This window comes from Triturus cristatus, chromosome 5_2 (assembly GCF_964204655.1).
Source record: "Triturus cristatus chromosome 5_2, aTriCri1.1, whole genome shotgun sequence".
Classification (NCBI taxonomy): Eukaryota; Metazoa; Chordata; class Amphibia; order Caudata; family Salamandridae; genus Triturus; species Triturus cristatus.
Genome location: NC_140588.1, coordinates 565742215 through 565765298, shown reverse-complemented (window position 1 = coordinate 565765298; position 23084 = coordinate 565742215). Strand labels below are relative to the sequence as shown.

The 23084-nt window shown below is 45.1% G+C and overlaps 1 protein-coding gene across 1 annotated transcript in view; it reads left to right on the top strand.

The window, feature by feature from the left end:
• RBMX2 (RNA binding motif protein X-linked 2) overlaps positions 1–18490 on the top strand; it is a 118769-nt gene extending 100279 nt beyond the window's left edge. The window contains exons 5-6 of the mRNA XM_085607639.1: positions 754–931; positions 17073–18490. Coding sequence (XP_085463765.1) covers positions 754–931; positions 17073–17743 — 849 coding nt within the window. The 3' untranslated portion in view covers positions 17744–18490. The remainder of the gene's footprint in view (positions 1–753; positions 932–17072) is intronic.
• Positions 18491–23084: the final 4594 nt, after the last annotated feature.

The following is a 23084-nucleotide window of genomic DNA, read 5'->3' as shown; positions in this document are numbered from 1 at the left end:
AGTGCACACCAAGCCACACAATTCCCCAACTAGCAATTTCATTCCAACCACATAATTCCACTCCACACCACTTACATCCACTCCATAAGGCAACAGACATTGTCTATGTACAACCCTAATAGCTCTAACTCTTGCAAAAGCGAGTTCTAGTGGCTTTTGCCAATGCTTGTTTTTGAATGGGTGGAAGCCTTGGGTTGTGAATCGTAGAGAATGCCAGAGCAGTAAACCTGGTAGTGTGCAGGGGCATGGCACAAAGCTGGCCTGCAGGTCATGCATCTGCTTCAGCTGTTCTTCTATGGTAGTTGTTCAAGCTTTTGGGCTGAATGTGGGGATGGCCAATTGGGGCTATGGCTGTTAATCACGATTTCGATGTTATAATATTATCCTAATGATGTGTGGTGTAACAAAGCCCCCATGCTACTTCCACTGTGCAAAACCCTGATAAAAAACACATATAATAGAAATGGCACTTACTGAAATTAAAAACCAGTAAACCAATTCGACTATTGGTTCAATTTAAATGTTGAACACAATAATGCAGTATTTGTTCAATGAATTTTTAATAAAGTTTATAATTTTTTGTTGCTGTCACTTAAGAAATTGACCACATGTATGGATTACAAGAAGAACCACGTTTGTTTTTGTAACACGAGTTGACCGTTGAAAGTGCCATCTATAAAGTCTACCTGAGTTAGAGGCTGCTTATTTATCTTTTTTGACTTTGTGGAGTAATCTGAAAATTTCTCTTGACAGATTAAAGGAAGGACCATTCGTGTGGACCACGTGGCTAATTATCGGCCTCCAAAGGACACAGACGACATTGATGATGTGACAAAGACACTGAGAGAGCAAGGTTGTGGTTTAAAAACTCCACCACCCTCCTCTTCAGAATCGCCATCTGAGGATGAGGCGCCAGCGAAGAAACATAAAGGTTAGTGTGACAGTCTTAGCTCATTCAAACTAAGACCTGTTGATGGAGCTCCTCAGTTGTCACTGAAGGTTTAACTGCACTTATCATTTTTTGAGTAATTGACCTTTGATAAAGTCACACACGAGAACAGCGCGGTTCTCAGGAGGTTGCATCTGTCATCCACTGCCCTGCATTTCCTCCAGATCCAACTTTACCTTTATAAACTGCTGAGCCGTCACACACTTGAACCAACTGGTCGGTTTAAAACTGTCCAGTCAACTGTAGAATGCACCAAATTGGAGATTCATTGTAGAAACTGCTGTGATCAACAAAAGGAAATGGACATTTTTGACTGCTCTGTAGCAGATCATGGATTTGTTTTTTTAACGTAACTTTACTTGTGATTAATACAAACATTGGTATTCTGGTGCCAAAATACTGGCAATCATTGACAAAGCTAATAGATTTCACTATTGGATAGAGAACACACATACACACTCATGCAAACTGACACACATCATCTGTGTACACGTTAACTTAGATGATACACAAACAATATTTTCCAGAGAGAGCCACATAGTTCCAGAGATCGAAGCACATTCACAAACCAACAGAGTTACAGGCACTCATGAAGACAGACCACCTGACATGTAGTCACCCAAACACACACAGAAGAGTGTTTGTTTATGTTGGATATTTGTTATGCTAAGACCAAAGCAGAGTTGCTAGATGTGACATGAGCATGGAAAAGAGAAAGCAAGAGAGAGCAGGTCATAAAGAGGTCATGTGAATTGAGTGATCTTCTCCAAAATGGAGCTGTAGTCTATATACTACCTGTAGCTTCTCCTTGGCAGGCATTGAGGAAGCAGAACACGAAACAAGGCTGAAAGAGGAGGCAAGATGGATTTGGGAGACTACATCGGGGTGAGAAGAATTTAGCCTGACGGAGAGTTACAAATGGTAGTGTTAGAGAGATGCCAAAGCAACCCAGAAACTGCCTGAAATCCACATTCACCTATCCACATACAGACATCAAACATACATGTGTAAATTAATTCCCACTTAGCAGCTAATTCATCACAAAAGCAGGCCCACACAGAAGAATTGGGAACAAACGTACATGAAATATGAAGATTTAATGTCCACTTATTATGTAAACTCTGTTTCGACATAATCAAAATGACATACAGGAAAGATTGGTGGCGGTGCTCAATATATCCTAGGCTTCTCTTTGGAGAAATCACTTCTCTTGGGTGCTAAATTACTTCAGTCTTTGTGCCAATTCAGTCACAGCCCTCTCCCAAATGATCACCTATTGGTGTCAATGCAGTGATCTCTTCTTGTCCATCTGTTTTATATGTGCTATAATCCATCATACACATGTAGCATTGGAAAGCAGTACCTTCATTTTATTTATACCTACATATAATAAACGTAGGCATACCAGATCGCTCCATTTTCATAGCAGGATGTATCCAAACCTGGACTTTCTCTTTAAAATCATAGTTATGAAATTCATTAAGTATTTGAAGCAAATAAACATTACAACTCCCGTGATGCGCTTATTTTAAATCAAAGCCCAAGACTACATTTTGGTTCCCAGCATACTTGGAACAAGTTAACTAAAATATACTTATTTACCTATTGCTGACTTCAAATTAAATACTTTTGGGCATTTCACAAGAAGATAATATATACTTGATTTGTTCTTGTGTTAAACACCCCTTTGGTATTTATGATGTCTTTTATGTGTTGCTGCTTCACAAGGTTATATTTTTGCCTTTCAAACACGCCTTGATATAATCAAACTTTGTTTCTTCCAGTCACAGTATGTAGCCAATGAAAATAATAGATAATTAGTATGTAAGAGATGTAAATTCCTTTCCTAAACCATGATGCTTGCATTTTTCTCCTCTCTGTTAGCCAGTGTTGAATGCAGTATTTTGCTAGAAATGGGCAACCAGCATTAGGTCAAATTTGAAAAAGCATAACAAAGCCAATAGGTCTCGTCTTGTTAACGTATTGGCTAGGTCAGTGGTTTTTGCCGGTGCTTTACATCATTGGCAAAAATCGAAATGTTTTTGCCGATGTTGTGCAGCGATGACGACCAGTTTTGCTAGTCATGTCATTCTTTAGGCACACACCTGTATATTTCATATGCACGCAGACGCGTCACCACGGAAGCACACGTCTACAGAATGATGTGGGGGCCATTCTCTTTTTCAAATTTACTGATCTAACATAGCAGAATCTACTTACATTGGTTAAAAAAAATTGCAGGACCTCCAGACTATCAAAGTAACACTAAAATTAAATGACTGTGAGGGGCTGGGGAAACAACGGAAGAGCAGATTTGGGGTATGCATAGTGCAGCGGGAGCAACAGAGATGTGCAAAAGCGCTTGCTCAGACCCAGCAGCAAATTGCTCCTGCTGGGCCCTTGGGGGGGGGGGGGGGGAGGTATGTGTTTCAAGGACCGCAAGGGGTAGAGGAGCAGGTGAAAGGAAAGCAGTTGGGGGGCAGGTATTTGGGTGTGGAGGGGATAAGCAGCAAACAAGAGAAAAAGAAGACGTGCAATCTCATAGAGTGATTAACAAAAAAGTTGTTCCCTAAATGTGAGCTGTGGAAGTACACAAGTCAGCTATTAAAAAGTATGGTAAAGAGGTTATGCTCCAGGGGACAGGCAAACACAAGAGGGATGTAAGCTACCGAAAAAGAAGCAAGCATATGAATGACAAGAGACTTTTGTCTATAAAGAGCTAAACACTGTCGGGTACGTGAGATCTAAAAACTACAGTCCAGATGTAAATCATTGAGGATACATTCACCATCAAAAAGTTGCATTGCACATTAGAGGTATGTGGAAGTAATAAAGAAACACCGGGGATAAAACGTAAGGAACATAATAGCGACATCTTCAGCAGGGAACCTGTTCCAAGGAATGTGGATCCTGTCAGTGCATTTGTCAGAACTAACCTTCATAAATATGGCTTGCAGTTTTCCTGTGTGGTTCCTTTTCTGCTAGTATATACAATAGTTCACTATGATACATTGATAAACTACTATTTTCATGACCTATGAACCCAAGGATTTCCAATACTTCTTTGAACTGAAGCAAAAGGTGAATATAATTATTTTCTAGGACCTCCTTGTGATGTGTTCTTACTACGCATACCTGGTGGCCAGGAAAGTGCTTCTGTAGTCAGTGAACAACATACTTTTGCAAACAGTTCACTGTTGTTGATCTGAGGTGTCACCACAGCCTAGTAGACTAGGTCCAACACTGTCAAACTAGACTTTGGAGATGTTTTTTTAAAAAAGAAATTGTTATAATGTAGTCATAATAACTGTTAACGCACAGAACTCGGACATTAGAATTCAAGCATTCAAAATACATGTAATGTACAATATAGAAAACCAATATCTATATCATAGTCCCCATCCAGGAATATAAATATAAAGTTTAGATCTTAAAGTGTTCTAAACAGGGAAGGAAACTTTTATAAAGGCTAAGAACACAAGCATCAATGAAAACAACAATCCTCACACCCTAGGACATGCCCATACCCCTCCAAACTAGTCCTAAAGAAAGACAGACATGCCCCTGGAGGAAAAACGTATGAGTCTCTTCGGCACAGCACCCTTCTGTCTCCTAGAATCCCCTAAGGTTTCTGATACGATATGGGATCAACTTTTCGTGTCTGCAAGTATTTTGCCCGGAATCCTGACACTTACATTCAATAGCAAGATTGGGCAGTAATTTGAACATTGTTCTTAGATTTAAGCAGCAATGTAACAATAGCTCTATTGAATTGAGGGTGTAGTAACCCTTTGGATTCCACATCTTTAAACACTCAGATAACACTTAGACAATTTTATGTTTGTTGATTTTATAAAATTTACTGAGGAACCAGAACGGACCTGGATACTTCCCAGCAGACAGATCTTTGTTGGCTAATTGAGTTTCCTTCTCTGTGATACCTGACTGCAAGGCATTCCTCGTGCCATCATCAACAGTGGACGGAGTGACCCTCTTCAGGAATCTAATTTCCGCATCCCCTGTGCTTGTGTGAGCTGAGTCATAGAGATGGGCAAAGTGTTGTGCAAATTCTATAGTGATATCCACGGGTGAGAGAGTAATGTGTCATTCACACTCCAAATCGTGGGTAGATCATTGGAAGCCGCCCTCTGGTGCAGCTGCAGTTCCAGTAAGTACCCTGCCTTCACCCCATGTTCGTAATGCCCCCGTCTGATCTTCGTTTGCACATACTCCACTTGTGTCATGAAAAAGGCATTAAGATCATATTTTGCACTAAGCAGTTCCTTCAGAAGGGGCACCAAGGGAATTATATCCAGTTGTGAATTTTCTCACCCTCGCTTCCTGGGCCACTTTCTAATCCCTACTCTACTTGCTCCTTATAGCAGAATCCTTCATTATCTCCCCACGTATCGCCACCTGCTCTGCTTCCTATAAAACTTTTACTAGGTCCACTGACCATTGGCAGACAAAAGTTGGCTTAAGTGCGATTGCAAGCCTTTCTTCTCTTCAGGTTGCCTTTGCTTTCATACGTTCATTTTCCACAGCTTTGTGAAGAACTAAGAGACCCCAGGCCAGTGCAACAAGGCAAGATCAGAGACACCACCCTGCAAAATGGCACATAAGAGGACATTGGGCAAAATGGTGTGGGGAAACTATGCACATGCTTCAGATACAAGAGATGAAAGTGTAGTCCCTCTCTTGGTGCTAAAGTATCTCCAAATTTCTATCATGGCATGGTCCAGGATCACATTCCGAAGAACCCCTCTATCCTTGTATTACTAAAATCAGGTCTCCTAGACCTCTCCAACACAAGATCTACTTTGATATTCTGGTCTCCCCAGGCACCAACTTGGATTTACCAAAGTTGGTGAGACTATCGACAAGCAGGTCAAGAACTCCACTATGCCACTGTTTGATACATATACAGATCCCACCACCAGCGTTGTCCATTATTTAGACAAAATAAACAATCCACAAGTCTCTCAGATCCTAAAAGTATTTAAAGGGAATGATTTTTATAAAAAATGAGGATAACAAACTCACTCTTGATAGGTGGTGGTGTGTCTAGATCAGGAGAGTTTGTAGCTGATGTGTTACAGGCGAAAACCAACTTCCCAATCAAGTCCTTTCTCATATTGCCAGATTTTACAATGGTCAGGTGAGTTTCTTGTTGCAGTACAATATTGGTGTTCCAATGCTAAATATGCAAGAGTATTTTTACTTTTTATATAATGTGAGGCCATTGCATTAATGGACAAAGCCACCAGTGTCAGGTTTTAAGGAGCAGCCTGAATTTGTCCCTTTTTCGGTGCAGAGACATCTGGCTGTCTCTAAATTCGCCTATCTTCTTGTGACAGATTCAAGTCTTTCTCTTCTCAGTATGTCCACCTGATTGAGTCTCTGGCTGATCAAGGCCAGATGCTTCATATGAATTCCCAATTGGCCACCACAGACCAGAAGTATCCATGGCTGAATTATCAAGAAAATCCAGAAACCTACCGACATGCTTTGTAGTGAGGAATTCTTTGTTCTTTCCATTGATCGTGAGCAACATTGTTGCTGGCTCCAGCAAGCCATACCTGCCACCCACCCTCTGTAGCCTAGAGAGCCAAAAATATCTTACACTTAAGTTAGTTCCTTGTGAGACATCTATACAAATTTTGCAGAAAAGGGCTAGTGTGCTTTTTTATCAACAAGATGATTGTTGTTATCGGACAAAGACAACTATTATTGGTCTTGGCGTGTCATACTTTTTAAGACGTCTGGATCAGACTTGTGGGCCAGCTGCCATTCCGAGGACAGGGAGAAGTCTGGTTGTAACACCTCCAGTTTAAATGCTTCCAAAAACCTCAAGACTGACCTTTCAAGGTGTTTTGGTGTGTTTGTACAGCACATATCGTTCTCCCTGCCCTGTCTTCTGGATACCCTGGTTCTTTCTGATGAGCATTCTAGAAGTTTTGTCCCAGTTTCAGACTCCCTTCTTTGACTTTCAGTTGGCGTTTCACAACTACTAACCATTGTTCTGTAGGGTCCAGCTGGCACTGGGATGCAGCAGTATCCACTCTAATAGATATAACTTCTGTAGCTGGTTCCACAGTGTTGTGCTTTACTGAATTATTTGCCGAAAATCATCAGGGTGTCCATGGCAACTTCATACATGGTTGACCGGACTTCAAGGCTCCCACAATTACCTAAACAAATAGCAGCTGTCTCTGAGATTCAAAGAAAGAATAATGTAGTATAAGAGAACATGTGGAAGTGGCCCAAGCATTTAATATCCCTTCTTCTGTCTTGCTGGTAATTAGGCTTCCTACATCTTCTGTGCCTTTATTATATAGGAAAACTACTTTTGTGTAAATCCTAAAGCCCGCCTCAGCCTCCAGTTTGACCAAATGGACTTAATTTAGCATAGGGATTGGCAACTAATACCATGAATGTATGCCTGGTAATCGTCAGAGCCCATGGCTCCATCTTCCCTAAAACAGAAGCAGGCTTGGTGTCCACATTCAAAGGCTTTTGCTTATCTTGCTTGTCCCAGTATCACAGGCCTCTGTGCTTCGAGTTTGGATAAGGCAGCTTTGTTTTTGATACTTGCGATCACCCTGTGTATGAAATCAGTCAGCCCTATGACTGACTCTGAGTCTGTCTTCCTGAATCTCAGTGGAATGTTTGGGTTCCTGTTTTCAGCTCACTTTATGTGTGTTGTGTGGAGTCAGCTTCTGTCATGTCACTGTGTAACTTGTTTAGATTTTTTGCAGTAATTTTTTATTGCTTTTTCATCAAATTGAAGGTAAACGTACAGATAAGCAGAGCTAAATGTTCAGCAGATATAAGGCATAAATTAAATTTTCTCAAACAACTACATTCTTCCACATCTTAATCTCACAGTTTTGTCCATTTCGGAATGCAGCGCACATTCTCAGTTACTTGTACTATTCTGATCCCTAGCTTGCATACATTAAATGACACATCATAACTTTCTAGAATACAGTGTCCGTTCATCAAGTATTAATTCTTCATATTTAATATTCTAATATTATCATATTGTAGTCCCATTGCATTCCAGTGCCAAATCCAGACATGTGTTGCAGTGTGTTCGTGTGCCAGAAGCAATTTAGATTAAGGTCTTAAATATGAGTTCAAAGAAGGATTTCTGGTCATTCATTTTTGTATATCATGTGTTCAATGATGCTGCCACCCATCGTTGTCTGTGATTAGTGGGTATTATACATTCAGCAATATCATACAATATTGCCAAACGATTCAATGGGATCCAGTGTGACACCGACAGTGGCTAACATGTTTGTCGATATCTCAGTTCGGAATGGTCTAATATGACTGCATATCTGTCCAAACATATAGGGGTCAGATACTAATTATAAAATATTTTAAAATGAGACTATTTCAGTCTTAATCACACAGCAGTTTGTTGTGTGAGGCTAGCAGTAGTCTCCAGTCCTCAGTCACTAATTTGGTTTGTAATGTATCTTGCCCGATGTCTTTAGAGCTTGGCATTTTGTGGGTGGAGTAGAGGTGATAAGTCAACAGACCTTACAGGCTTGATATTACCCCTTTGTACTACCCCTTTTCTCTATGTAGTTTCTTACTGGAGATAGTTGCATGTTTCCAGGGACTCTGCCCCATCATGGTCTTAAGCAGTGTATATTTTGACAGTATTTCCAAAGTTGTCTTGGACTAAAATTAAAATCAGTCTCCAATTCAACAAAATACTTTAAGGAGTCACTTTCTGTTGCAGGATGAATCCAGGTCATGATGGTTGACTTCCATGTTTCCCAATTTATTGGGGGGGGGGGGGGGGTCTCTCCCATTCACGTATATGTTATACCACAATGGGGCTAATGTATGAATTCATGGGTCTGCTGTAAGTACTTTATGCAGTGTGTATATATGTCTGTAGCATATAGAACACTAATATATTGATGGTCAGAGACATAGGTAGCCAACAATTGGAGTGCATCCAGATTTCATTCAATGCCCAGTATGAATTCTGTTGATACCCTAGGTAGAGGGTCAAGGGTACCTTTCCTAGTATGTAGTTTAATCTAGTGATCACTCACATTTTTAAGGTTGCACTGTGCTCCATTAAGAAAGCTTACGTTGAGACCATTTCTCAAAGTCTGTGTCTTGATCTCTAGTTGGAGGATATTTACCTCTGCCATTCCCTAAAGATCTCTATTGAATAATATACCCAATATCGCAAGTCTTTGTGTACCTACTTCATTGGAAATTTGGCAGTACTGACTCTGGTGGTATTATTAGAATGCTAGAGGCATTGCTTTGCATTTGCCCCAATGTATTTTGTATACTGGCAATTGGGATAAAGAAGTCAGTAATGATATTAAAGTAGTGCAGGAAGGGTTGTACTTGGGTTGAACAATGTGATATAGATGTCCTCTTAATACAAAAAGACTTAATGAGGACCTATTATCGAAGGGGCTCTCTTAGTTGGTCACAGGGCTTTTGATGGCTACTGCTAATCGCTTTAAAGCTAAATGAAATAGGAGGGAGAGCTCCGTTTAGCACATTTGAGTTGTATAAGGAGGATCAGGAACCGTCCACAATTTATCAGAGCTGATGGTGAGTGGTGTAGCTACTTGACCTTGTATATAAAAGCATGGAATAACCGAATCTATCCGTAATATTAAACGGGTACCCTGACTCTACTCTATTAAATGCTTTTTTGGTGTCTAGATAAAAGGTGATTGTTAATCAAATTTCTTGAAGGTCTCTGGTGTCCCATAGTAAGTATGCTAGAAGCATTAAATGGTTTCAGGACGATCGCTCAGAAGAAGATAGTGAATGCCCTTTCTATGTATGGATGCCAGTATTGTTGTCAAGATGTTAAAAAAAAAAATTGAGTGGGATAGGTCAATAGCTACTGGAATCCAGAAGATCTTTTCCTGCCTTGGGAATGAGTATTATTATGGCCTTGATGGAAATGGGTCCTAACATTCTAGTACCATCCATCTCCTTAAAGGCAGCATACAGCATGGCAGCAATCTGGGTTTTGCAGCGTGAATCTTTCTGGATTCACTATGCTGTGCATTATTCCGCGATCTTGTGGTTGGGTCCGGATTCGTAGTCTTTTCTTTGTTTTTTTTTTTTTTGTTTTTTGTAGCCCAGGTGGGCGTCGACGTACACCATTTGGTGCACCTCCCGTGACGTCGTCGTGCTTCCTGCGGAAGTCCCACCTTCGGGGCGCCATCTTCAGATTCTTTTTTCCGCCGTTGGGTCTGGATCGTCATCGGGAAGCTCCAGAATTGCACTCGAAGGAAGAAGGAAGAAAAGCGAGTTTCGTCGATAGAAACACTAGAAGATATCAGGAAAGGAAAAGATTTCATCAGGAGCGCGAAGAAAGGAGGACCAGCGCCCTTTTTCTTCGACGGCCTTGGAGAATGCACGCTCAGAGACCCTGAGCGCAATGGACAAGACGCCATTCAAGTTCTGCCCAAACTGCCACCACAAGTTCGCGCAGAGAGACCAGCATCCGGTCTGCAACCTCTGCCTACCGGTCGATCACCAGAGTATCGACTGCAACGCCTGCTCAGCCTTCGCGCCGAAGACACTCAGGGTGAGAGAGCGGCAGAGAAGGGCCAACGCCAGCATGGACGGCAAGGGGAAGCCCCCGACGCTCTACGCTCTGGGCCTCTCCTCAGACGACGAGGACAACGTCGCCGAGACAGCCGAAAACTTCACGGTCGTAGAGACCGACAAGAAAAAAGAAGACGAGGTAAGAGAATCGTCGAGCGCAAAACAAAAAGTACCTCGACAACACGAGGGTGACTCGAGAAAATCTGAGTCAAAGTCCACGAAGGGAGCCCCGGCGCCGAAAACTTCGACGTCCAAAGGGGGAACCACGGACAAGAGGCCGAGCGGATCCTTAGATAAGGACTCCCCGGTGCCGAAAGACGCCGAAAGGCAAGGGTCGTCGAAGGCATCCCATGAAACGGGCCGATCGACGCAGAAAGAACGTTCGACGTCGACGCAAGGTTCATCGAAAAGACCCGCAGTCGACGCCGAAAGCATCTCCGAGATGGAGAAGAAGAAGAGGCGGCTCGAGGCCGAAATGGAGAACATCCTTCAAAGAAAGAAGGAGTTCGACGCCAGAATGAAGGAATTCAAGATTCCAACGGTTCCATCGGCGGACGTCGAGGAGGTCGAAGACGAGTTCGACGCCGAAGGGCTGACAAGGGAACTCGAAGAGGAAGAAGAGCCCTATTATGAGGAAGAAGCCGAGGAAGAAGACCAACGGTCGTTCTACGAATCGGCGGCATCTACCAGCAACGACGTCGAATGGCACGATCTCGACACCGAAAACCCGGAAGAGCCCGTGGACACGTACCCTTCGAGGCCTTCGCCACCCGACGACATCGGGGTCTACAATATGGTGGTCAGGAGCGCAGCAATGGCCTTCGGCGTCAAACTCGACGAGGAGAAACCGAAAGCCGATTTTCTCGTCGAGACACTGCTCCCCATCCAGACAAGGAGCCAGTTCCTCCCCATGCTACAAAGCGTGATGAATCAGGGGAGAGAAGCCTTCAAGGAACCTGCAACCTGCCGGTCGATCACGCCCAGGACAGAGAAGAAATATAAGCACTCCTCCCTGGACCCCCCTTACATCAAGGGTAGCGTGACCGCGGACTCCATCATAGCCTCCACGGCCAGGAGAAGGGCCAACGTACCAGCAACTTCGGGCCCACCCCCGGATAAGGAGAGCAGGAGGATTGACCTCACAGGAAGAAAGGTCGAGAGGAACGCCGCAATGCACTGGCGCATGGCGAATTCAAATGCACTCCTCAATAGACACCAGTACCAGCACTGGGATGAGATGGGGGAGTTAGTAAAGCACCTCCCCGAAGAATTCCGGCAGAGAGCCTCTCACCTGATAGATGAAGGCAAAAACATCGCCAACTCCTGTATAAAGACGGCGTTGGATGGGGCAGAGACTTCAGCAAGACTCATGGCCATAGGGGTCACAGAGAGGAGGCATGCATGGCTAAGAATCTCGGGATTCAAGCCGGAAGTGCAGAACAACATCCTTGGCACCCCCTTCAATGGAGAGACACTGTTCGGAGCAACAGTGGACGACAAGCTCACCCAGCTGAAAAAAGAAAACGAGACGGCCAGGTCCATGGGGGCCCTACAGCTGAGGGGAATGAGGCGAGGAAATCCCTCGAGAAGACCCTACGGTAGGGGAGGAAGCCAGCAGGGGACGTCGCACCAGGCGTTCCAACAAAGTCAGCAGGGTGAAGGTCACGGACAAGGTCAACAGAAGCAAACCTGGCAATATCAACCTCGGGGCCAGTCCTTTCGCGGGAGAGGGAACGGACGTGGCCAAAGGAGGAGAGGGGGCGAACAGCCCTCGACAAAGTGACTCAGCACGCAAGAGGACGCCTACCCTCGTCAGGACCCCAAGGGTGAGGCGCAAAAAAGTGTCATCAGGGGGAAGAGAAAATTCAAGAGCCTACGAGCATACGACACCAGTAGGCGGAAGACTGAGGTTCTACCTTCAGGAGTGGCGGCGTATAACCACAGACAAGTGGATACGGAACGTTGTGCAGTACGGGTACTGCGTAGATTTGGAGAAAAGACCTCCAAACAGGAAACCAAGGGGAAGACTGAGATCGGCCCAAGAACTGGCAATACTCAGAGAAGAAACGCGGAAACTCCTGCAAAAGGGAGCCATAGAGACAGTGCCGTTCAGAGAACGCAACAAAGGGGTCTACTCAAACTACTTCGTGGTTCCGAAGGTAGACGGAGACCTCAGACCCATACTAGACCTCCGTTACCTAAACAAGTTCATCAGAACGCAAAGGTTCAAAATGACTTCACTGCAGGAGGTTCTACCACAGATAAGGGAAGGGGACTTCATGGTCACCGTGGACCTCAAGGATGCCTATCTTCACATCCCAATAAACAGAAGGCACAAGGGCCTTCTAAGATTCAACATCGAACAAGAACACTACCAGTTCACGACCCTGGCCTTCGGATTAAAATCAGCACCAAGGGTCTTTACAAAATGCCTGTCGGCGGTAGCGGCGCACCTACGAAGGCAGGGAATACATGTCTACCCCTACTTGGACGACTGGCTGGTCAAGGCAAACTCACGCGGAAAGTGCGAGAGGCACGCAAAACGCGTAACAGACACCCTCACAAAACTGGGATTCTCGATCCACTGGGGAAAATCATCGATGGAACCAGAGCAGGTGAAGATTTTCCTGGGGGCAAAGATCAACTCCCGCAACAGTACAGTAGTGCCCAGCGAGAGGAGGACAGAGGCTCTACTGAAGGAGGCGAAGCTCTACCAGAAGGGGCGAGCTCTGACAGTGAGGGCTGTGAGCAAGATGATGGGGATGATGGCGTCCTGTATCCAGCTGGTGCCGAATGTGCGCCTGCACATGAGACCATTCCAGGAATGGCTGCAACAACAATGGTCACAAGCAAACGGAAGCTGGGAGGATCTAGTGGTTGTTACGCACGCAGTGCAGGAGGAGATAACTTGGTGGAACAGAGGCAACATAACAGCAGGGAGAAGCCTGACACCACCAATCCCAACAGTGACCATTACCACGGACGCATCGCAGAAGGGATGGGGAGCGCACATGGACAACCTCAGAGTGAGGGGTCTATGGGCCCCAGCAGATGCGGTCCGCCATATCAACTACCTCGAGTTGAAAACAATCCTGCTAGCCCTGAAGGCATTCCAGAGGCACCTGTTCAACAAGAGGGTGTTGGTCCAAACAGACAACACCACGGCGATGTTCTACATCAACAAACAAGGGGGGACACAGTCGTTCCCGCTCTCATCCCTAGCTCAGGAGATTTGGAGATGGGCCATACCTCTCAGGATAGATCTACTGGCAATTCACCTACCGGGGAAGGACAATGTGGAGGCAGACTGGCTAAGCAGGCAGACCTCAGCATCACACGAGTGGGAGCTCAATGGCCAGGAAACGGAGAAACTCTTCCGGAGATGGGGGACTCCCACAATAGACCTTTTTGCAACACGCCACAATGCAAAATGCCAAAGCTTCGCGTCCAGGCAACCAGATCAGCAATCCAAGGGAAATGCCCTATGGATAAGCTGGTCGAGGACATTTGCCTACGCCTTTCCACCGATACCCCTGTTGCACAGAGTGCTCGACAAGTGCAGAACCAGCAACATGACCCTGATCCTGGTGGCTCCGCAGTGGGCGAGGCAGACATGGTTCTCACAAATTCAAGAAATGGCACAAGGCGACCCATACAGGTTCGAGAGGAGGAAGGACCTGCTCTCAATGCAAAACGGAGAGGTCCTGCACCCAGAGCCAGAGACCCTCAACCTGGCGGCATGGCTCCTGAAGACATAGAGTTCGCGCACCTAAGATTGCCGCCGAGCACGATGCGAGTGCTACGGGAGGCGAGGAAACCAACTACACGAAAATGCTACAGCGCAAAATGGAAGAGGTTCACTGTGTGGTGCCGGAAAAAGGGCCTGCAAAACAGAATGACAAGAGACTCAACAGTACTGAGGTACCTCACACACCTTCTAAAGAGTAACCTCTGCTCGAGCTCACTAAGGGTACACCTGGCGGCCATCGTGGCCTACACCAGAGGTGAAAAAGGTGGAAGTTTCTTCAGCTCGCAGGTGGTGCGGAGATTCATGGAAGGAGCCAAAAGGATGGCCGCCCCGAAAAGGTTGCCGCCGCCGGCATGGAATCTGAATGTGGTCCTGACGGAGCTCATGAAGGCACCGTTTGAACCCATTCACAAGGCCACACTGCAGATGTTGACTATGAAAACAGCCTTTCTGGTGGCCATAACCTCACTACGCAGGGTGAGCGAGCTTCAAGCACTAACGCTGCAGGAACCCTACATTCAGATTCACAAAGATAGAATAGTCCTGAGAACGGACCCACACTTCATGCCAAAGGTAGTGTCGGCGTTCCACATAAATCAGGCTATCCAGATACCAAGTTTCTTCCAAAACCCGACTACAAACGCAGAAAAGGCACTGCACACCCTCGATGCCAGAAGAGCGGTGATGCACTACATTGAGAGAACCAAGGAACTCAGGAAGTCGAAACAGCTGTTTGTGTCCTTTGCTACTAGCTTCATGGGTAGACCAGTGACTAAGGGCACCATCGCAAGGTGGATTGCCCTCACTATTCAATTCTGCCACAAACAGGCTGGACAGGAGCTAGCGGAGGGGCCGCAGGCTCACTCCACAAGGAAGAAAGGGGCCACCGTGGCCTTCCTGGCGAACACGCCCATCCAGGACATATGCCTCGCGGCAACTTGGGCATCTGTGCACACGTTCACGAAACACTACTGCGTGGACATTCAGATGAACAAGGAGGCACAGGTTGGACAGAAGGTGCTTCAGCACATTTTCAACGACCAACGCTCATCTACCACCCAGCCGCCACAGAACTAGGAAAACCGCTACAAAATCGATGCACAGCATAGTGAATCCAGAAAGATTCACGCTGCAAAACGAATAGTTTCTTACCTGTCGGTGTAGTTTTGCAGCTTGAAGATCTTTCTGGATTCACTAGCGAACCCACCCACCTCCGCCAGGAAGATGAGGCTGGAGGAAGAGGGGGTAAAATGGAAAAGATCAAAGAAATACAAACATACAGATAAAGGAACAAGAAGGATTAATCAATCGCCTAGGGTTAAAAAAAAAAAAAAAAAAAAAGAGGAAAGGAAAAAAGAACCCGAAGATGGCGCCCCGAAGGTGGGACTTCCGCAGGAAGCACGACGACGTCACGGGAGGTGCACCAAATGGTGTACGTCGACGCCCACCTGGGCTACAAAAAAAAAAAAAAAAAAAAAACAAAGAAAAGACTACGAATCCGGACCCAACCACAAGATCGCGGAATAATGCACAGCATAGTGAATCCAGAAAGATCTTCAAGCTGCAAAACTACACCGACAGGTAAGAAACTATTCGTTTTACATGATTTGTAGAATTCACCTCGAAAACCTATCTCTCCAGGACATTTGCAAGTGGGAAATTCTGAAGTGCCCTTATTGGTTTCTTCAAGTGCGATTTCACCACCCAACAAGACTCATCCTTCCTCATTTAGTGCAGGTGTGTTAAGGCCTCCAAAATCTTTCTGAGTGTGGGCACATCCCTTGGGGTCAGGATAAACAGGGTCTTCTAAAAGTGATACAGAGACTTCTGTGATACCTTCAGGGTAGGTAAGCAGATGGTCCTGTGTATCAGGGATCACTGAAATGGTCAGCTGGCTTCTCTGTTGGAATGCCAGCATTCTATCAGCCTTCTCTCCTTGCATGTAATGTTGCTGTTTCAGTCATCACTGTGTAACTTATAATAATACAACGCATTCAAGTATTATTTCCCCCATTGGTGTCATGTTTCTCTGCGCTTTGTCCACCAAGTCAATTTAGGACTATTTCTCCACGAATGTTCTACTGTTTGGTGTTTGCGTAGTCAACTTCTGCGTGCCTTTTTAGCGTTTTGGTCAGTCACTGATTTGGGAAGACTATACAGCCATTAAAGTTGCATGCCAAAATGGGTGTGAAAAGCCAAGAATGTTTGTGAATACCCACAAAGTTATGACGATGTGTGCATTAACCACATTCCTGATGGACATCTCCTGGTCCCTTTCCTGGAACTAATCACATTTCCTCCCTCAAGCATGTACTTACAGCAAGGGAAATGCACTACATTTGGATAACGATTTCCATTGATCATATATTGCTATATACGGTCAAACAATTATTTAAATTCTGATTTTGTGAATTATCATTTAAGAGCTCTGAGCCTACATTCAACTGTTTTTCAGTCATTAATGTCTACAATTTTGTGAAACCTGCCCAGTCCGGAAGCTTTGCATGTTGTCAGTGTGTTTACTTGAGAATTAATAGTACTTGGATGAACAAAAGAAAGGGGATTAGTTGACATATAATTGTGGCTCAAGATTGGTGATATTTATCCATACCTGTTCATTATCAAGAAATGTTATGCTTTTGACATTTATGTTTTAGCTGGGTTTTGGTTACGTTCGAAATACTTCAGAGACGGCACCATTTGAGCTGAAACTGCAATGACTGATACCATTTAATAATATTCCACATTATGTTTGTGTTATAGATAAGAAGGAAAAGCGTAAGAAGAAGAAAGAAAAAAAGAAACTGAAGCGAGAAAAAGCAGCTTTAGATGGGAAGCAAACACATTTGAGAGAGAAAATATCTCCTCCAGAGGCTAAAATAAAAAAGGAAAAAGAAGATCCAGGATACAGTAAATACTCAGCTGCATGTCAGGAGTCCTTTCCCCACAGGGAAGAAGCACAGGGAAGCAAAGATGTTAAGAAACTCTCAGGGGAGGCTCAGGAATTCCGAGGCACCTTCAGAGGAAATGAACGAAGTCATGACAGGGACTCTAGCAGAGAGCACCCAAAGGATGACAGGTTGAAGGACCAGAGAGGTGATAAAAATCGTTATGATTACAGGACAGAAAAAAGTGAAATGAATGCGGACACTCACAGGAGGGATGAGAGACCGAGTGAAAGAGGGCGGAGAGATGATAGACAGGATGACCGAAGTAGGAGAGAGGACAGACAGGATGACAAAGGCTCCAGACCTGGCAAGTCAAAAGACCCATATAGGGAGAGCTCTAAACGATACGAGAGTCATTATGAGTCACATACCAACCGTCGAGATGGTCATGGCTCCTATTCAGAGAGTTCTGCATATAGTAACCAACACAGAGAGCGATCTGAGAATAGGGGTTGGGATCGGCGTAGCAGCAGTAAAGGCCATTGAGTTAGTGAAATGAAAGGATGCTGATCATCAGGAGCTCATCAATGTTTCCAAGTAGATTAGCTGTTTCCCAGAATGTGGGATACCTGAACCTCATTCCTGAATATTACGGTTAAGGTGGTAGGTAGCCATGGTGTGCAATCAGATGGTGTATACAGTCGGGAGAGTTACCCCAGCATGCAACTGTGTTTTGGGTTGACTAAATGTTTTGATTCTAAAAAACATCTCTTTTTACTCGTTTCGGTCAATTACATTTTGGAAAAGCTTTGTCTCACTGCAAGAACCTTTAGAGCAATATTTGCTGTTTCTAGAAGGATGACCAATGTGGTTTGATTAAATCATCTCAATCCAATACTGATAGACACTTGATGATTGATTTAAATATGGCTACTGTGAACACAATGAAAATTTACTGGTTGGACATATAGAATGCAGACTGATGTTCTTGTTTCGAAGGACAAATGTCCTACGTTATGACCAAGGTGTTTGGAAGTGCCAGAACCAGCACCCACACCTCCGTAACAGCTTTACCTGTATGTCACCGTGATAGCAAGTGTACCCCCCTAACTTTGGGCTGTTTGGATATTTCTCTACCTGGCATGGGTTGTTGCATAATCATTGATGATGAACCGAGATGCTTTCTGCTATTGGCGGGAATTCCATTTGTGTCCATAGCTCTTGGAGCACATTTGAAGATGTAATGTCTTACAACTTATTGTTTTTGAACTATTAAAAAAATATTTTTTTATGCATAGTTGTTCTAGGTGTCTTTTCTCAATAGTTAATGCTTATAGAATTTGCCGCTCCTGGAGAAGTTGTAGAAATCCATTCTAGAAATACACATAAGACTGCATGATCATTCTGCTTTCATTTCACTCTGCATTGGTGCTAGTTGTTGTCTAATATTATTTGCAGTTAAGTAACAAAAAGTGAAGAGGACAGCTATCAACCACTCGTGATCAGCCATATCTGGTGTAAAAGGCTTGCTTGTCTAACAACTTTAGCTAGGTGTTATAGCTACTACGTTACTGAGGAATCTATGTATAATACCTGGTCACAGATACTCTTACCCATACTTGAGTGATGGAGCTCTCCCTTTGAAACAAAATAATGCATCCAACCTGTGCTTCCTCTTTAGGGTTTTACATTCTCTGAATAGTAAATGTAGATCGCCACGGTTCCATTTACCTTTTTTACACTTTTCTTGCTTTGGCATTTATTTTAAAGTGCAACAGGTATATTAACTTTTTTTTTTTAATTCTGGAAAAATATTCTTTAATTGAAATGCACTCCTACGTTTGCCTTCCGTGAATATGCCCTGCCCAATACTCAAACGTTTACATTCACCGGTGAAGATAACTAGAAGGCATTTCATCTAATTCTTCTGCATACAAAAGCTCTTATTCAATTTTCAAAATAGGTCAAATGTTGTACATTTTATTTTTGGTGCAGTACAATTCTTAGAAAGAGTGGGAAGCGACAAAAAACCCACTAAGTCTTGTTTGTAACTGTAAGTTTGTTCAGCATTGTTTTTTCATTATAATTAACAGTAACAATTTTCAGAACAGCCACTTAGTAAACACCAAGCCCTTTCAATCTCCCATCCTTTCACATTAAACCTACAAAACAGAGATATGCGGGAAAAATATTCTTGGGCTTGCAAATTTCAAATCCATTGAGATATTTTTCACAACGGGAAGATTAATTTAAGAGTTCGTTTTTCTGGGAAATCTTATTAAGTCATAAATACACCACTTGGTGTAAGTCTGTTTTTATTTATTCATTTCTTTAAATTCATTCTGTAATTTCACTAATCACATATGTATGTTCACTGTACCAGACTCTAACTGACTTTTAACAGTGAAAACATCTGACTAGATGTCTGTTGCAGATGCTCAACCCCTTTGGCAATGGTTGATTGAGCATGACTGTTTTGCCTTATTTAACCTGTATTTATTGATAGCGCGCAATGATGAATGGTGTGGTAAGCATACACGTCTGAAAGTATGTGCATAAGCACAATGTGTATGTATAGATGCATTTATATGGTACTTCTATAGGGAGAAGCTAGCCAAGGGGCAGTTGAGAGCTATACATGGTGAAAAATAAGCATAAAGTCAACGAGTAAGAGGTGTCTGGGTTTAGGATAGTGTTCTTTAAAAAGGTGAGTCTTTACCTCTTTCCCACATTAGAGCAACCGGGGAGGTCTATTTTAGATACTGGGATGTTGTTCCATATCCTGTGTGCACAAAAAGGCCTGCCAGCTTTCTTTTTTTTTTTTACACTTCTTAGTCTACAATCATTTTGTGTCCTGTCTGCGGTTGTGCTGAGATCTACCAGAGAGCTTGGTGAGTTTATCTGTAATATAAGCGGGGATGCTGGTCGCGATTGCTTTGTAAATAATGCGGCTGTTCTTAAAGATGGTGCAGGGAAGCAAAGAGAGCCAATGGAGAAGGATGGAGGTGATGGCATATTATTTCTTAAGGCCGTGGATGAGAGGTGCTACAGCATGTATGATGCCCCTACAAGGTGCCAGTTACACGTCTTGGAGGCCAAAGTATTACCGCCATCCAAACAGCAGTTCTGAAGTCGCTTGCTGGAAGAAATGGTTTGACTTTCAAAGCTGATACCAGGCCGTCCTTGTTTTTTCGGCAATGTACTCCTTGAGGGTTAGGTTGTGGTCTACGGTGAATCCAAGTGAGTTGGCATTCGGTGATGGTTGGGGCACAAAGCTGTCATGGTTCATGTCATTGAGCCAGGTTTGTACTATATCTTGTTTATTGTTCTTGAAAAATAAAAGGAATTCTGTCTTGGTTGGGTTGAGGTTCAGGTAGGTGCTGGACATCCAGGTCTGGATAATGTGCAAGCAGTGTTTGAGGCATTGGATGTGTGAAGAGGAGGAGACTTTCAGGTAGAGTTGTATATCATCGGCATATTGATGAATCTTGATGCTGTTATCTGTGAGTAGAGCACCAAGCAACTCTATGTATAGTGACAATCAATCGGGGGTTTATAAAGCGCGCTACTCACCCGTGAGGGTCTCAAGGCGCTGGGGGGCAGCTCTGGATCAGTCGGAGAGCCAGGTCTTGAGGTCCTTCCTGAAGGTGTGCAGGGTTGGGGAGCATCTGATGTTCACAGGGAGCTTGTTCCAGGTCTTGGCTGCGATGTAGGAGAAGGCTCTCACGCCTGTTCTGTTCCTGCGGATGCACGGGATCTCTGCCAGTGCGAGGTAGGCATAGCGGAGGTTCCTCTTGGGTATGTAGAAGGAGACTCTCTCGTTGAGGTATTTGTGTCCGATGTTGTTGAGGGATTTGTAGGTGTGGGTGAGGAGTTTGTAGATGACCCTCTTCTCGAAGGGGAGCCAATGGAGATCTCGTACGTGTTGGGTCATGTGTTTGTGGTGTGGTGTTCCGAGGACGAGTCTGGCTGCGGCGTTCTGGATGGTTTGAAGTTTGTGTAGAAGGGTTCTGTTTATTCCGGCGTATAGGGCGTTGCATAGTCTAGTCCGCTGGTTATGAGCGCGTGGGTGAAGTCCTGCAATCGGGGGGGATCCAATGGAAGGTCTTGCGGAGGATGCGCAGGCAGTTGAAGCTGGTGGAGGCGGCGGCATTGATCTGGCGGTTCATGGAGAGGAGGATTCAAAGATGATGCCGAGGTTTGTAGGGGTGGGTGGCTTCCCGAGGGCGGAGGGCCACCAGGTGCTGATCCAGGCAGAGGTGCAGGGGCCGAGGATGAGGACCTCGCCTTTCTCAGAGTTGAGCTTCAAGCAGCTGTCTTTCATCCAAGCTGCGACATCCTTCATTCCTTCGTGGAAGCAGAGTCTGGTGTCTTCGGGGTTCTTCGTAAGCGTGAGGATGAGCTGGGTGTCGTCTGCGTAGGATACTATGCTGAGCCCATGCTGTCTGACGATGGCGGCGAGGGGGGCCATGTAGATGTTGAAGAGCGTCAGGCTGAGCGATGATCCTTGGGGTACTCCGCAGTTGATGTTAGTGGATTCGGAGAGGAAGGGAGGGAGTCTGATCCTCTGGGTTCTGCCGGAGAGGAAGGACTGGATCCAGTCAAGGGCAGCTCCTTGTATCCCTGCGTTGTGGAGTCTGGCTGTGAGCGTGCGATGAAAGACGGTGTCGAAGGCTGCGGAGAGGTCTATGAGGATAAGGGCCGCGGTGTGTCCCTGGTCGAGTAGTAAGCGGTTGTCGTCCAAGGAGGGCAGTCTCGGTGCTGTGGTTGCTGCGGAATCCAGATTGTGAGGCGTCAAGGATGGAGTTCTCTTCAATGAAGGTGGTCAGCTGGGCGCTTACAAGTCTCTCGGTGACTTTGGCCGCGAAGGGGAGGAGAGAGATGGGCCGGTAGTTTTTCAGGTCGGTTGGGTCGGCTGTTGGCTTCTTGCGAAGGGGTTTAACCTCTGCCCGCTTCCAGTTGTCTGGGAAGATGCCAGATCTGAAGGAGGCGTTGATGGTACGTCCTAGTTCGGATGCGATGGTGGCCCTTTGGAATATGTGCAGAGGGCAGGGGTCTGTTGGGGCCCCTGAATGGGTTTTCTTCATGGTTGCGGTGATGTGCTCGATGGTGGCAGGATTCCAGGATGTGATGATTGACTTGTCTGCGGTGGTGGATAGGGGGGTGGTGTCCGGCATCTGTTCGCTGAAGTTGTCGTAGAGGGTCTGGATCTTATGATGGAAGTAGGAGCTGAGCTTGTTGCAGAGTTCTTGGGAAGGTGTGACGTCCGTGGCTTCGCTGTGGGGTTTGGTGAACTGCTGAATGACGTTGAACAGTTCCTTGGCGTTGGCCGCGTTGTTCTGGACTTTGTCTCTTATGAAGGTCCGTTTGGTGTCTCTTATGCGCTGGTGGTATTCCTTCAGGGCGCTACTGTGGTGGTTCCGTGCTTCGGTGGTTTTCTGGTTTCGCCAGGTTTTCTCTAGGCGTCTGCATGAGCGCCTGGCTTATTGGAGTTCTGTGGTGAACCAGGCGGGCTTCAGAGGGCGTTGTTTGTCGGGGTGGCGGAGGGGTGCAAGCTTGTCGGCGCAGCAGGAGACCTAGCGGTGAAGTTCTTTGGCTGCGGAGTTGGTGTCGGTCGTGGCGCTGGGGGGGTCTTGGAGGAGGGTGCTATTGAGGAGACATTATGGAGCCCTGGGAGACTCCACAGGAGATGGGGATCTTTTGTGAACCAGACATGCTCATGTGAACAAACTGGTGTCATTTGGAAAGGTAGGAGGAGAACCAGCGAAGGACATTGGCACTGAATCCCATTCGAGACTCAAGGGCACATATGAGAGTGGGATGGTCGACTGTTGAAGTCAGCTGAGATGTCTAGCAATATCAGGAGGCAGTGGTCATCTTCATCTGT